At 42.3% G+C, this 14,101-nt stretch overlaps 2 protein-coding genes across 2 annotated transcripts in view; one reads left to right on the forward strand and one right to left on the reverse strand.

Annotated features, from left to right (window-relative positions):
- Positions 1-8,917, forward strand: part of CRYAB (crystallin alpha B) — a 45,130-nt gene extending 36,213 nt beyond the window's left edge. The window contains exon 3 of the mRNA XM_085646438.1: positions 8,550-8,917. Coding sequence (XP_085502564.1) covers positions 8,550-8,753 — 204 coding nt within the window. The 3' untranslated portion in view covers positions 8,754-8,917. The remainder of the gene's footprint in view (positions 1-8,549) is intronic.
- The window catches only part of HSPB2 (heat shock protein family B (small) member 2), a 246,183-nt gene that overhangs the window by 181,235 nt on the left and 50,847 nt on the right, over positions 1-14,101 (reverse strand). The gene's annotated exons all lie outside the window — the stretch shown is intronic.

A 14,101-nucleotide genomic window follows, 5' to 3' on the forward strand; every position in this document is an offset into this window, starting at 1 on the left:
GGGGCCCATAGCAGAGTCCACGTCCCCCATGGGCCTCTGCTATGTGGCCAGGGGGGCACCCCCCCAAACATCCGTGCACCGTGTGCCAGGCACCACATGGTGCTAGGCACACGGTGCATGGATGTTTACAAACATTCCTTTTACTACTGCGGCTTGTGCTGTGGCCCTTTTCCGGGCTGCAGCACAAGCTACAATAGTAAGAGGCATGTTTCCAACCGCCTACACAGTGGTCTTGTCATATGGCAGCACCGACTACTTGTCGGCCAGTCTCCATCCTGCTACAATGGTGGTCGGACTCTTATCCGACCGCCATCGTAATGAGGCCCTTTGTGTGACACTTGGATGTTCACAAACCCAATGACTTTGGTGATGGTAGCAGCAGCTCCACTCTGAAAATTGTTCCAGCACCACTTATGACTTGATGAAACTGCTAACTGCCTCATCAGAAATTGCATACCTCACCTACTGAACTGCATTGTGCAGTCGAGGCTCTAAGGCACTACACACAACCAGTAGCGTAACAAAGCTCGACGGGGTCCCCCTGCAAAATACACAGAGGGGGCCCTCCAAGCTCTGGACCCAGTCAGCAGCTCTCAGCCAGGGACCCGCCACCTGTGCACAGTGCCGGAGGGGGGCCCCTGGAGCTAGGGACACCCTCTTTACAGCGGGGGCTAATGTTACGCCACTGCACACAACTCAGTCTGAGCAGCAGCCCTACAATGGCACACAGAAGGCTCATTAAAGGATTGATCAGAAAATCAGTGCCAGGAGGAAAGGGGAAGCTGGTGAGAAAAGATATGTACCAAGAAACAGGAAGAGGCTAGAATTTTGTTTACAGCAGCAAGAGGGTGGGATCATTATTCCAAGTGAAGGAGAGATGAAAAAGAACAGTCGTGATCTGGGTTCCAGATCTAGGTCTAGTCCTTTTCACTCAGGCAGCACGGCAACAGAGTAGCAGCCCTTCTTGCAGAGCAGCACAGCAGCTCTTTTGAGTCTTCCACAGGTCCAGAGGTGTACTGAAGAGCTGGGTCTTCAGGTTTATGCCTGGTGGCCACATTGGAGTAGGAGAAGGTTCTGGAAGATTCCACCCCCAGAGGGGCTTGGAAATTCTTGCCTCTCTGCCTTAGCCCCAGCTTTTCTGGGGTCACAAAAGACTAGTGTCAAACCCTTTGTGAGTGTGCCCAGGCAGTTCCTTTGTGATGTGCAAGTGTGGTAGGAGGCAGCTACTTCACCTCGTCAAGTCAGAGATGGCCCATCCTGCCAACACCTATTCCCTTTGTCTCACTTTCTGGGAGCAATGCACAAGGACCAACTGCCAGCTACATCTAGTCATGTGACTCAGAATACAGGCTGTAGGCACCAATTCATTAGGTCAAGAAAATGGCAACTTTCTAAAAGTGTCATTAAACATAAAAAAATTGTGACTTAAAATCCGACTTTACCATTAAAGAGGGTTTTAAATTGCAATTCTTTGGACACCAAACTCGACATTCCTACTTGCTCCTAATTGAAAGTGAGCACTTCTTAAATGTAATAAGTTAACTCAATGTTATCCTATGGGAGAGGCAGGTCTTGCAGTACTGGAAAATAAATTTAGGAGTTTTTCACCACAGTTAGAGTGACCAGATCCCCTGGATGTCCAGAGACAGTCCCAGTTTTTAGAGGACTGTCCCAGTATCCCAACACTTTTCTTAGTTTTAAATACAAGTCCCGGTTTTGGGGACAAAAGTCAAGTCCTGTTGCAGGGATTCTGCTCATGCACAGAACTATGCGCAGGAAACTAGGACCTCAGTGAATTGTGGTGTACCAAAAACTCACCTCAGTACCCAGAACCCCTATCTGACTAGCATCAGTGTCTCATTCGTTCTCCGTATCATCTCAAAGCTACCAATGATTAGACAACCCAGAACAAGCGACTTTGAGTGCTCTCAGGAATGGTGGCAATCAGAAACACCTTTTCGTTATTATTCTCATATCAGTAAACAACAAGAGTAATCAGAAACACAGTAAAGTTTAAAATGTTTATTTTTAACTAGGTGAACTAGGTGCCCAAGGTGCAGTACTTTGGCTAACATAAGCAGACAAATGATTAAAAACAAAACCATCAGCATTGTTACAATACCATAGAAAATGAAGGGAGAAATCATATTACAAATGATAGTGGAATACAACCACCCTCCCTTTCGCTAGTAAGCTAGTTTTATGAAACTAATAGAAGGGTTAGGGATGTGAACAACAGACCGTTCTCATATGAAGAAAAAGCAAGCAAGCAGTTTTTCTTGTAATAACAGCTACCTCCAGTGTCGTGTGCAAAAGCAGCAAAGTGGCAAGATGGCGTTTTACATCTAAAGCGCCTATGATAACATAGCAATGTGTGCACATAGAACCCCGTCTCCACTACAGTCCTTCTTCAAAACAGAATTGAAAGGTTTGCTCTCCTTTCATTGGGCCTCTGAAGCCTTAAATAGTTAAAAGAAATATATCTGTTTTTGTCAGGCAGCACACAAGGAGGTCCACTCCATGCTCCAAGGAGAGAAGGAGAGACAGAGTGGGGAGGAGAACAAGGATGGTGCAGGGTGGAGGGCCTGCCAGAGCTTAATTTATATCTATGTATATAAGTTTGGATGATGTCATCATTGATATATATATTTTCACTGAAAACAACACAGATTAAAGTAACATTATAGTTAGGTGAATATGTGAATATGTCAGACAACATTAACCTTTTGAACAAAAAAAGCACAGAAGTTCTCCAGTTACAGTTAGCAGAGCTAACTATAACTTGATCCCCACCATGAACTACTTATGACCTTACATATTGCATTGTTCATGACGTGTTCTATGACATCATTGATGGCATCACTGATGCTATTACTGATGACATCATCCAACGAAAGTCCTAGTTTGCTTCATAGTTTACATAGTGGTGGGGAATTTCCATATTATTTCTCTACCTAATTTTTAACTGCCTGTGTCCAGCTAATGGGTGTAACTGTTTGTTCATGTGCTGCTAATGCATCATAGATGTTTAGAGGTAATGAACACGTTATAACTCTTTGTATTGAAGAGCAACTCTGTGTGTAGATGAGAGTTGATAACTTGTGGCAGGATATTCCACATACATTATTTGGCTCTGCAGAATATTTTCAACAGGGCAAAGATTCTATGTAGTAGATACTAAGTATTGTAAGCAGCCATGACTTATTAGACAGAATTGTCTTAGCATGAACATTTCTGCATAACGTAGAAGACTGTGTGCACCAGGTACTAATATATGTAAATGTGATTATTTTGCTTCTGAAAATTGGCTATATGTAAAGTTTTCACCACAGTATGAAGGCTCCAGGTAGTATAATCTTTATGTAACCTTCAGACCTTGGTAATTTTACATGAATAGTGTCTTTTTTGACAAGTATAAATAATCCCAAAGCAAGAGTAGTTCTGGCTTAAGACAGCTGCACAGCTGCTAGTTCTACAAGGTAATAGTGGTCTGCACTCACCCTCTAATGATCAAACTACTCCAAAACCATAAATACATTAAAACAGAAAAAACACATAAAAGGGAGTGCCTCAAGAGTCCAACAATTATATAGTAGAGGTTGTTCTCTGTGTTTAATACGACATGCCACCACCGTCACTAACCTTCTTCTCTGTGACGGTGGTGGCATGTCGTATTATCTGGTCTGAGCTTACAGAACCCAATGGGGTGTGGATATTAAGCTGTGATATTTATATATCGTCACCTGGTATTTCCCTACAACAATATACGAGTGTTCCACATATTTCAGAGAGAACTGATCCATTTTACACTTAGACTTCCATGTGACATTGCTTTAAAGAAATACATTAAACTCGATGCAGTCCTCTCGCAGGATGAAACACGTTGGCTGGGCTGTTTCTTTGATGTATTGAAGAATAATAAAGAGAATTGTTTGGAGACTTCATACCACGGCTCCCATATTACTTTGATCTTGAAGAAGAGTACATTGATATTGACATCATGGAACTATGTGTACTTCGTGAAAGTAGGAAAGAAGAAACAAAGAAAACAAACTCTACAATATAATTGTTGGACTCTTGAGGCACTCCCTTTTGTGTGTTTTTCTGTTTTAATCTTTTTTGACAAGTGTTGCATTGAGAGTGCACTATTCGTAGTAGATCATTTTTAATGCTTTGTGGTGTATTTCTCAGAAAGTTTTACTGTCTGTAAACGATTTAGTACATATTAAACTCTCTCCATAGAGTAAAGACTGTTTATAGTACCCCCTTTTCTACTCATATCAACGTAATTTCTCAATGTAGGTCGGTGACTGTGATGGCATTCATTATGGAACAGATGTTGAGTACCTTCAGGAACCTGGCTTCCTCTGAACAATTGTATACAGATTGAACATTCCATATATATGTGGTGGATTGTTTAATGTTGCGTCCTTATTGAAAGCAGCCCTGGGAGTGGGCTCCCCAGGGTCTATAATGGCTTGGGGAGGGGGGCCGCTCACCCTCTCCCCTTAAATAAACAATGCAGCCCTGGGGGTTGGGCTCCCTGGGGCCTTTAATTGAAGATTAAGGCCCAGCTCACTTTTTTCTTTTTGGTCCAGCAGGAGTCCTGCAGGATTGCTGCAAAAAACACAGATTTGTTTTAACTTTGGCCCCAAAGGGTAACCCTCTGGGTCCCCCCCCACGGGGCCTAGGCGGGGCAGGGTATCCCTATCCTGGCCCCTTATATATGTGTTTTTTTACTTCAGGACAGGGGACTAAATCCCTGAGTCCTGTCAGCAACATTTTACTTATGTTGCTGGCAGCCAATCACAGTTCTCTACTTTTAAAATGGTTCTCCTGCAAGTCTCTCGAGCCTATTGTGAACCCAACCATCCAGAAATCCAGAAATCTTTTTTGTTGTTTTTAGCCTTAAATGCTCAAAAACTACTTTACGGATTTACACCAAATCACAAAAAGTAAAATCTGCTTACCAAGATCTAGCTTCTTGTCAAATTTGGTGTAATTCTGTTCAGCAGTTTTTGCTGTAGCCCTGTCTAAAGAAGTCTATGGAAAATACATGGGGATTTGCGTTTTGGAACTCCCCTTATTTCTTGGCCCGCTCTTGACGGATCTCCCCAAAACGTTCCATGCACTTAATAGTCAGAAAGTACCATCTTTTTACAAAGTAGCGTGGAGATTTGTCAAACAGTGCCAAAGTTATTAGCAACATAAAAACGCTTTTCCTATGGAACAGATGACCTAATTATAAATACAGAGTTGCGACTCCCCTAGAGTAGGCACTAAACAGCCCACACACACACACATTTACAATGCCATGCAAAAAAGAGGGCAGGCCACATATAGAATTAAGACTAAAGGTTTTAGTCCTGCCTTTATGCCTGACCTGTCCCAGGTTTTGCTTCTCAAAATCTCAGGACATGTCAAAGTTAAAAGTCAATGTCCAAAATTTACACTGCATCCTAGCCTGTGTGCTGTTTACGACCTTTCCTAATGGTGTCTTATATGTCTTAAAAAGTAAGGTTTAGGCCGAGCAAAAAGCTTATTTAGCTAGGTCGAAATGGCAGAATAAAATTGCACACACAGGCTGCAGTGACAGGCCAGAGACATTTTTAAAAAGGCTACTTAGGTAGGTGGCCCAATAACTGCTGTAGGCTCACTAGTAGCATTTCATTTTTCAGGCCCTGAGAACATGTAGTACCACTTTACTAGGGACTTTAAAGTAAATTACATTTGCCAATTGGTGTAAGCAATTTCACCATGGTTAAAGGAGAGAGCACAAGCACTTTAGAACTGGTTGGTTGTGGTAAAGTGCCCGCGTCCTAAAGCCAGCAAAAACGCAATCAGAAAAAAGGGGGTGGAAGACAAAAAACTGGGGGGAAACCACACCATGGATGTCAGGTCAAATATTTCCTAGTGATAAAAAGACAGCCATATGACTTCCAGATGATGCTGGTTAATAGCTGCTCTAAATTTTGATTCACTAGAGTTCTTTGATGAAAGATACGCTCTTCGTTGTAAATATAAACCCACTAACTTAATATGGGTTGATGATGTTAAAGTTTCTCTGAAAGCTAAACTTGATAGATCTCGATTGCCAGACACACAGTCTTGTGGAGTGACACAACCCTTAATGCAAATTACAGATATGTTGGATCTTGTGGACTTGTGGAGGGTCCATAATGAAAAGTAGAGACCCTATTTATTTATTCAGAAGTACATGATTCTTAATACCTGTATCAACTATTGGCTTTTCACTGGACCAGTAGCATACTGGACTACTAGAATTGATTATCTCTCGAGAACTCTTTCTCATCACATCCCTATGTCTTTGAACCTCGATATCCCCACTCGAAGTTCCCCCCCAAGGACTATCCATGGTGCAGTGTTTAGGGAAGAGCTACATTTCAAATTGAAGAATACTTAAAAATAAACAGTGAATTGGTTCCAAGCCGAATCATGGTCTGTAAGACGTTTAAATCCTACAGAAGAGGTATGACCATATCTAATCTCTCAGGGGTCCTCAAATCCTTCAGAATTACAGTGCACCAGTTAGATGCTAAGATATCCTAGCGGGCATGCATGCTGACCCAATTAACACCAGTACATTGGCTGAAATCAACAAACTATGAATTACTTATGAAGATTTGCAGACAGTAGCAAATACACACTGGCCCAGTGCTATGCTGAGGGAGAAAGGCTTAATAGGTCAATTCATTCCCCTCAAGAGAGATCTATATATACCCCCACTACCTGCTCACCCTTAGACACTAAATCATACAAATATGAAGAAATCCAAGCAACCTTTGTAGATTTCTATGCCTCTACATTATCCATACCATTAAACTCCATTGAATTTTACTCAGATGAGATGGCCATGGCCTGTGTTTATGATGATATTAGACTCTCTTTAGTAGAGGGGGTGACATTAAATCAGCAATAGACCTTTTTTGTGGTAAAGCCTCAGAGGCTGCAGGCTCAACATCCGAGTTTTATAAAGCTTACAAAGGCAATCTTGCCCCACAACTGTTAGACATGTGTCTTAAGGCTCTTGAGAGAGGCCCCTCCCACACACTGCTGTTATGTTAAAGCCTCGGATAGATGAGGAACAATGTCAACCTTAACATCCACTTTCTCCTTAATTTAGATGCGAAAATACCAGCTAAAGAACAGTAAACAGGTCGATTGGATTGATGAATAAACTAGTCTTGCCAGACCAATCTGGATTTGGACACAGCAGGTCTATAACCCACAATCTTAATGCTCTCTTCTCTCTGATCACCTAGGTACACCCAGATGATCACACCACTTCTGTGTCTCTTGATGCCGAAAAGGGCAGGTCACAGTGTGCCCCCTAACGAAAATGTGCAATTCCTGAGTGCACTGTCAGTATTTACAATCAGGTTCCTTAAGCCTCGGTTTTTGACATTCATTGTAAACCAGGGAAGTCCAACCTGGTCCCAGAAGAGCCAAAACACAGCCAATTTTACAGGCTGCCCAAATAGGAGACATTGCAACCCTCTGAATCTAAATTGAGCTCATTTACAAAATGCAGGGATATCCTGAGCATCTGGGGCCATATTATAACAAGCAGCATTTTCCTTGTTAGCTCCGGGCACACCTTTCAAAAGGTGCGATTAACCCTCTCAAGGAGAGTGCACCGTATTTGATTGAACGCGCTGTGAACTTGTGTGGCCCTGCAGGCAGTGCATTCAAGTGAAATACGGAGCATCTTTGAAGCAGCTGCTCTGTGTTTCCCTGTGCAGATGGAAACCCGCCTGCAATTTTAAGAGGGGTGAGAGATCCCCTTGCAGGTGCATGCAGTGAGTGACTGCACCTACTTGCAAGGAGATATCTAGGCACTTCATATGACCCCATTCACCTCCTCCATAGGGCTGCCATCAGGGGGTGCACTGACAGTGCACCATCTTTTAGGTGGCGCACTGTGAGCGTGCCTCCGGACAGCTTCTTTACCTTTGCACCCACGTCTATAATACAATGTGCATGTTCAGACGCAAAGAGATTCCCTCATTTGTATGGGTCACGTCCCCATGCAAATAAGGGAATGCCTTCTGATGATAGCACTGGCGATATCTTTGCGCCAGCGCTATCTGTATTACAGAAGGGGCTGCACAAGCATCTGCCTCCCCTCCTCTAATACCGAAGTGCCCCGGAGGCACACAAAGCAGGCTCACGTCCATTACGCCCCTGGGGCAATTTATATTTTATGGCCCCTGGTATGGACCTGGGATTCCTAGCACTATGCCATGCACATGTTACATTAAGACAGTACAAATATCGAAGGTTGACATTCAATGAACAAGGGATCTATTGGCTTTTCAAGATACAGTGGCTTTTTATCAGACATTCAGCCACTAATTGGGACAATGCAACATTCCAAGAGATTTGATTAGATAATTTTTCCCTATGTTTTCAATTGTGTACTAAGTTTACTGTTCTATTATTATTACAGTGTCAATAAGAGTTAATTAGCTATACATGTACGCAAATGTACCTTCAGTGATGCTAATAGCCATGTCTTTCTGTTCAAGGACGAACATGGCTATGTCTCCAGACACTTTCACCGGAAGTACAAGGTTCCCTTGGACGTGGATTCGCTGTTGATCACCTCTGCGCTGTCGTCAGATGGCGTGCTGACCGTGACGGGACCAAGGAAACTGGCTGACGTACCTGAGCGCGTCATCCCAGTAACCCGCGAAGAGAAGCCGGCAGTGACTGGCTTCCCAAAGAAATAGGGCAACGTTTCCATTCCGAGTCTTTTCAAGCTGGGGAGCACCTATCTGTGGAAAGGAGGGTTCGCACCAGTAATGCCAGGCTGCATGTGTTTATGCGCCATGTGCCCCTGCACAGGTTTTGAGTCCTGTTTACTAAACTCAATAAAGTATCAAATAAAACATTATCGTTTCTGACTGTGATTGTCTTTCACGTGAGGATGTACATGCACTTGTAAAATGTGATGTGTGTCCTTAAAAACCAGTGGAGATCCGATCTAGATGTGACTTAAATTATTACTTTATGAATATACCACTATATGAAATGGCAGCTTATAGTATGAGGCAGATAAGTAAAAGAGTGTCTTTGAGAAGACAGCAAACTTTGATATAACGTGGATTTTAAATTGTCATTTTCTAGTGAGTAAGGGGCAAATATTTTCCATAGAGAGTAAGGGGGTTATTTATGAGAGCCCTTGTCACCTTTGCACCACATAAAGTGTTACATGCTTGTTGCAGGGCTCTCATAAACAATTATGAAGCCACACAAAGCCACCCTACGTGGCTCTAGTGGCCTCATATATCATGGGGAGGGCGACGCAGTACAAATCGTTGTCACCTTACTCTGCGCCCAAGAGGCATTCCATGGGTGTTGCGGTGGGGTTTCCCACGCAAAACACATGGAATTTGATGCTGCCCCAGATTTACAAAGTGATGTTAACATGAGAAAGTGCTGAATCTATACGCGTCCCAAGGTGAGGCGTAAAGAGGAGAAATTTAATTTCTCCTCGATTCTACCTCTTTCCATGTGTGCTGCCGTAAAAAGAGGTAAACTCCTCTTTGGATTGTTTTTGTGCATTGTTTTGTGCAGGAAGGTGCCCCTTTCTGCACAAAACAATCCTGCCTGCAATGAAGGCATCCGTGCACCATTGTGCAAGAGTGCCCACATTGGGGCTAGGCTGTGGAAACAGTGCCAGCACAGGCAGAAAGGACAGGAATGCACTGGATTGCTTAAATACTGTGCATTCCTGCGCTTTCACTTTGGCGTAGGGCAAAGCTGCCATGCTGCGCTTCCCTACACTAAAATGCCATAAATGAGGTCCTAAATGTCTGATTTGGTGAATGTTGTTGTTAGCTGTGTGCAGCAGTTCAATGGCATGTTGCATATGCTTTGGTGGTTGTAAAGCACACCATCCATTCATCAATATGCCTTGAGCGGGCATGCTCCATATTATTAAAATACATTCTTTCTATGTCAATTCATAAGTGTAGTTTGAAATTGCCCATAAGACTTACATTATTTGAGGGAGAGCAGGCAGTGGCGGCTCCCCCATTGGGGCGTGGGGGCGTCGCCCCACTGCTTTCTCGCGGTGCGAGAAGGCAGAAACATAAACAGTAAAATCGACCATTTATGTTCCTGCCTTCTCGCATTGCGAGAAAGCAGAAGTGCCTCTGTGCTTGGTTGGGGGCAGGAGGGTGGGCGGTCCTGCTCGAGGGCAGGGGGGGAGTGGCTTACCCACTGTTGTGGGTACTGACTGTTTGGTCGGCCCTGAGCCGACCAAACAGTCAATACCCACAATAGTGGGTAAGCCACTCCCCCCTGCCCTCGAGCAGGACCGCTCACTCTCCGTGTTTCTCTATGCAGAGAAAATGTCCCGGCCGGGGCGCTCGCCTGCTGTGCCTACCAGCGCTTAGATTGGTGTGCGTTGTGCGTTGCGTAGGGGAGGGAAGCAGGAAGCTGCCTGCTTCCTGCAGCAGGAACACGAGGACTCACCAGTGACCGACGGCCTGGAGCGGAGGCGGTGCAGTACCCCGGCACTCACTCAGGTAGGTTTAATCATTAATGTTTGATTTCAATTGTTAGTTTATTTCCCCCCACCCCCTCCCCCCCGCAACCTCCCCCTCCCTCCCTCAAGCATGCCGGCCGCCGTTGAGAGCAGGGCATCCGTTTTATCTCATTTTGCTGCGAGGACATTCCTTCAGCTAATCCCCCTTTCCTCAATCCACAAAAAAGAAGGGAAGAGAGATTGACCCTTCCCTCAGTCTCCCACCGATTATAATACTCACTTAACGAGAAGGACTTGAAAATAAGGGTAATGATTTTTTTTATGTATTACCCTCTAGGACGTGGGCCAGCCGGTCCCCTCCTAGTAAAAAAAATCTTCTTTTACCCATGAACAAAATCACCCTCTTCTGACTGGTGTTAAACAAACATGCCAGGCTTAGGTTTTCAGGTGTAGTATTGAACCTGTCATGTGACTTTTTGAAGGCATGTTAGTCTCCCTGGTTGGAATTATACTCAGTGCACAGTTCTTCTCTGTGGGAAGGGCAGTTGAATAGGCAAAAGCAAATGTTTTCTTTTTTTGTCTGCATTGAAAACATTTTTCATTTTTATGTGGAAAAAAGCCTTCATCTTCACTCACACCGAATCTGGGCGTGATCTACACCCCCCCCCCCTTTCCTAGACATGAAGTTGCTCCAGCCCTAAGCTGAAGTAAATATCCAACGATTGTGAACATTCACCATCTTACATGCCCAACCACACTTTGTTCGGTCACTTCACAGAACCTGCGTGCAATTTACGAATGCAGATTTCTACACACTCTAAAACAGAGATACACAGTAGTAAAACCATTAATGCCTATCAGGACTCAATTTGTGAATTCCTGACAGTTGTAAATGAGAGAATTTTAGGACTTGTTGTATTTAATCCACAAACAAAAAATATACAAAAGTCGAAGTTTTAATTTTAATGTGAAGGTTGGATCTTTTCAAACTGTAGTTTTCTTTCTAAAGATGATGCAATATGTTAGGCTCTATCATATCACCTTGTCTCTCTTTGTCGGTGCATACCACTGCACCCATTGAGGCCACTAGCCATGCATAGATTCTTTAGTTAAGTAGTTTGTATTGAAGATAAATGCGCACAAGATAAGCAATACAAATTAAGCCAGTAGGAGTGAGTAATTTGAAAAACATGTCAGCAAAAATAGAGGATGTCTATACGATAAGCTAATACTACGGAGGGAGGAAACAGAGTTTAAGTAGTATAAACAGTGAAAAAACTTAACAATTGGCTAAGAATAATCAATAATAGGTAAAGCATAATAAAACACTAAGAGGTATAAAACTCCTAAAAAACGTAATAGTGCAGATATACAATTTAAGTAGGCGAGTGAACATTTTTATGAAAAGGGGGAGAAGGAGAGAGAAAAAGAAAAAGGATAGAAGGAGAAAGAAAAGAGAAGTATAGGAAAGAGAGAGGACAGAAAAAGGAGAGAGAAGAATAAGATGTTAAAATAGATAGAAACTATGATGATGCTGATAAGAAGGATGTAAAGGGTAACCATAATAGGTCGGACTTAATTTGAACATGAATGGAGGATTGAGGGATAGAGGCAATTCTATGTTCATCACATATATAGTTCCACCAATGAAGAAAGGATAGTTTAGAATTATCTTTCCAGCAAGTGAGTATGACTTTAAAGGCCACAGCAAGGAATAAGTCTAACAACGGAGAGGGGGGAGTGACTAGATCAAAATCTGGTGAAACAGTACCCAAAAATACATTATGAATATTAAGTTGTACATTATTAGAAAAGATCCGAGTACACTTTGACCAAATCTCTTTCCAAAAGGCATAAACCTTAGGACAGTAAAACAGTAGGTGTACTAATGAGCCTTCAGCCTTAGAGCAAGACCAACAAGATGGCGTGACCGAGTGATTAAAATTATGAAGTAAAAGAGGAGTAATGATGACTCTATTAAAAATAAAAAAGAGGGATTGAGTGAGATTTGCAGCTTTGGAGGTTTTGAAAAGTTTCAGCCAGAACTTATCCCAATGTGATACTGATAGAGTCAAGGAAAGGTCATGTTCCCATTCTAGCTCCGCTTTGGATTTAACCCTTGTGCAGATAGAGGTAGATGGAGATTTATAGATATAAGAGGCACTAGGAGTAGTGTCAAGAGAAGTGTGAAATAATGAAGAGTCAGAAGGAGAGGAAGGAGGAGTTGGAGGAGAGGAGAATTTCTGTAAACACTCTTGTAAAATTGGGACTAGTGTATCATATTGTAGAATACAGGAGTCAGGAAGATTGAAGGTAACTTGTAGCTGATGGAAAGAGAGAATTACATTGTTGACAATTAGCTGATGTACAAAAAGAAGGCCCTTTTCTTTCCATTGTTTGTAATAGAATGATTTGTGGCGAAATTTAATGTACTTATTAAACCAAAGGGATGATGCTAGAAAAGAGTCATAGTTATTCATGTTCTTAAAGAAAAGCGTATGCAACAACATATGGGAATGTTTCAAAATAGGGTATTTAGAAATAAAAGTACAGTTAGACATGTGTACAACATCTCGTATTGAAAATTCATTAAGCAAGGAGCATTCAACATTAACCCACGCAGGCTTAGGCAAGTCTTGATAATCCCTAGACAAGGCAAAAAATTGACGAATCAAGAATGCATTATGATACAAATTAAAATCAGGGAATCTTACACCTCCTTCATTTTTAGGACGAATCAATTTAGCTAGAGCAATACGTGCATGCTTGTTATTCCAAAGAAACTTTGTGCATAGCAAATTAATCTGGGAGAAATAATATTTAGGAATTTTGAAGGGTAACATAGATAATATAAACAAAATCTGAGGAACAATCATCATTTTGATTGTATCAAGTCTGCCCCACCAAGAAAGGAACAATGGAGACCATAAATTCAACAAATTAGTAATTTTAAGTTTTAAGGCAGAGAAATTCTGGGCAAGTGTATCACGAATGGTGGGGGTAAACCATGTACCAAGGTATTTTATTTTCTGGGGACACCAAGTGAAATTAGACGATTCAAACATATATCTGTTAAATGAAGGATTTAAGGGTAGAATCTCAGTTTTAGAGAAGTTCAGTTTGTAACCTGAAACCTTAGCGAACGCTGCAATTTCCTTCAAAAAAGGGGGCAGGGAGGAAACAGGATTAGACATATAAATAAGGACATCATCAGCATATGCGGACAGTTTAATTTGTTGAGATTTAAGATTAAAACCAGTAATGAGAGGATTACTTCTGATACGTTCCAGAAATGGTTCTAGACATAACAGGAAAAGTAATGGTGAAAGAGGGCATCCCTGACGTGTACCTCTTTGAAGGGAAAAATAAGGGGAAAAAAGACCATTAACAAAAATACAAGCTTTGGGGTTGGTGTATAACAGCTTAACATAAGAGATAAACTTCGGACCAAAGCCAAACCATCGTAAGGTGTGAAGCAGAAATTCCCAATTAACACGGTCAAAGGCTTTTTCAGTATCCAGGGATAGAGCCGCTAAAGGGGAGGGATATTTTGTACTAAGAGCAAGGATATTGGAAAACATTCTG

Source organism: Triturus cristatus, chromosome 3_1 (assembly GCF_964204655.1).
Source record: "Triturus cristatus chromosome 3_1, aTriCri1.1, whole genome shotgun sequence".
Lineage (NCBI taxonomy): Eukaryota > Metazoa > Chordata > Amphibia > Caudata > Salamandridae > Triturus > Triturus cristatus.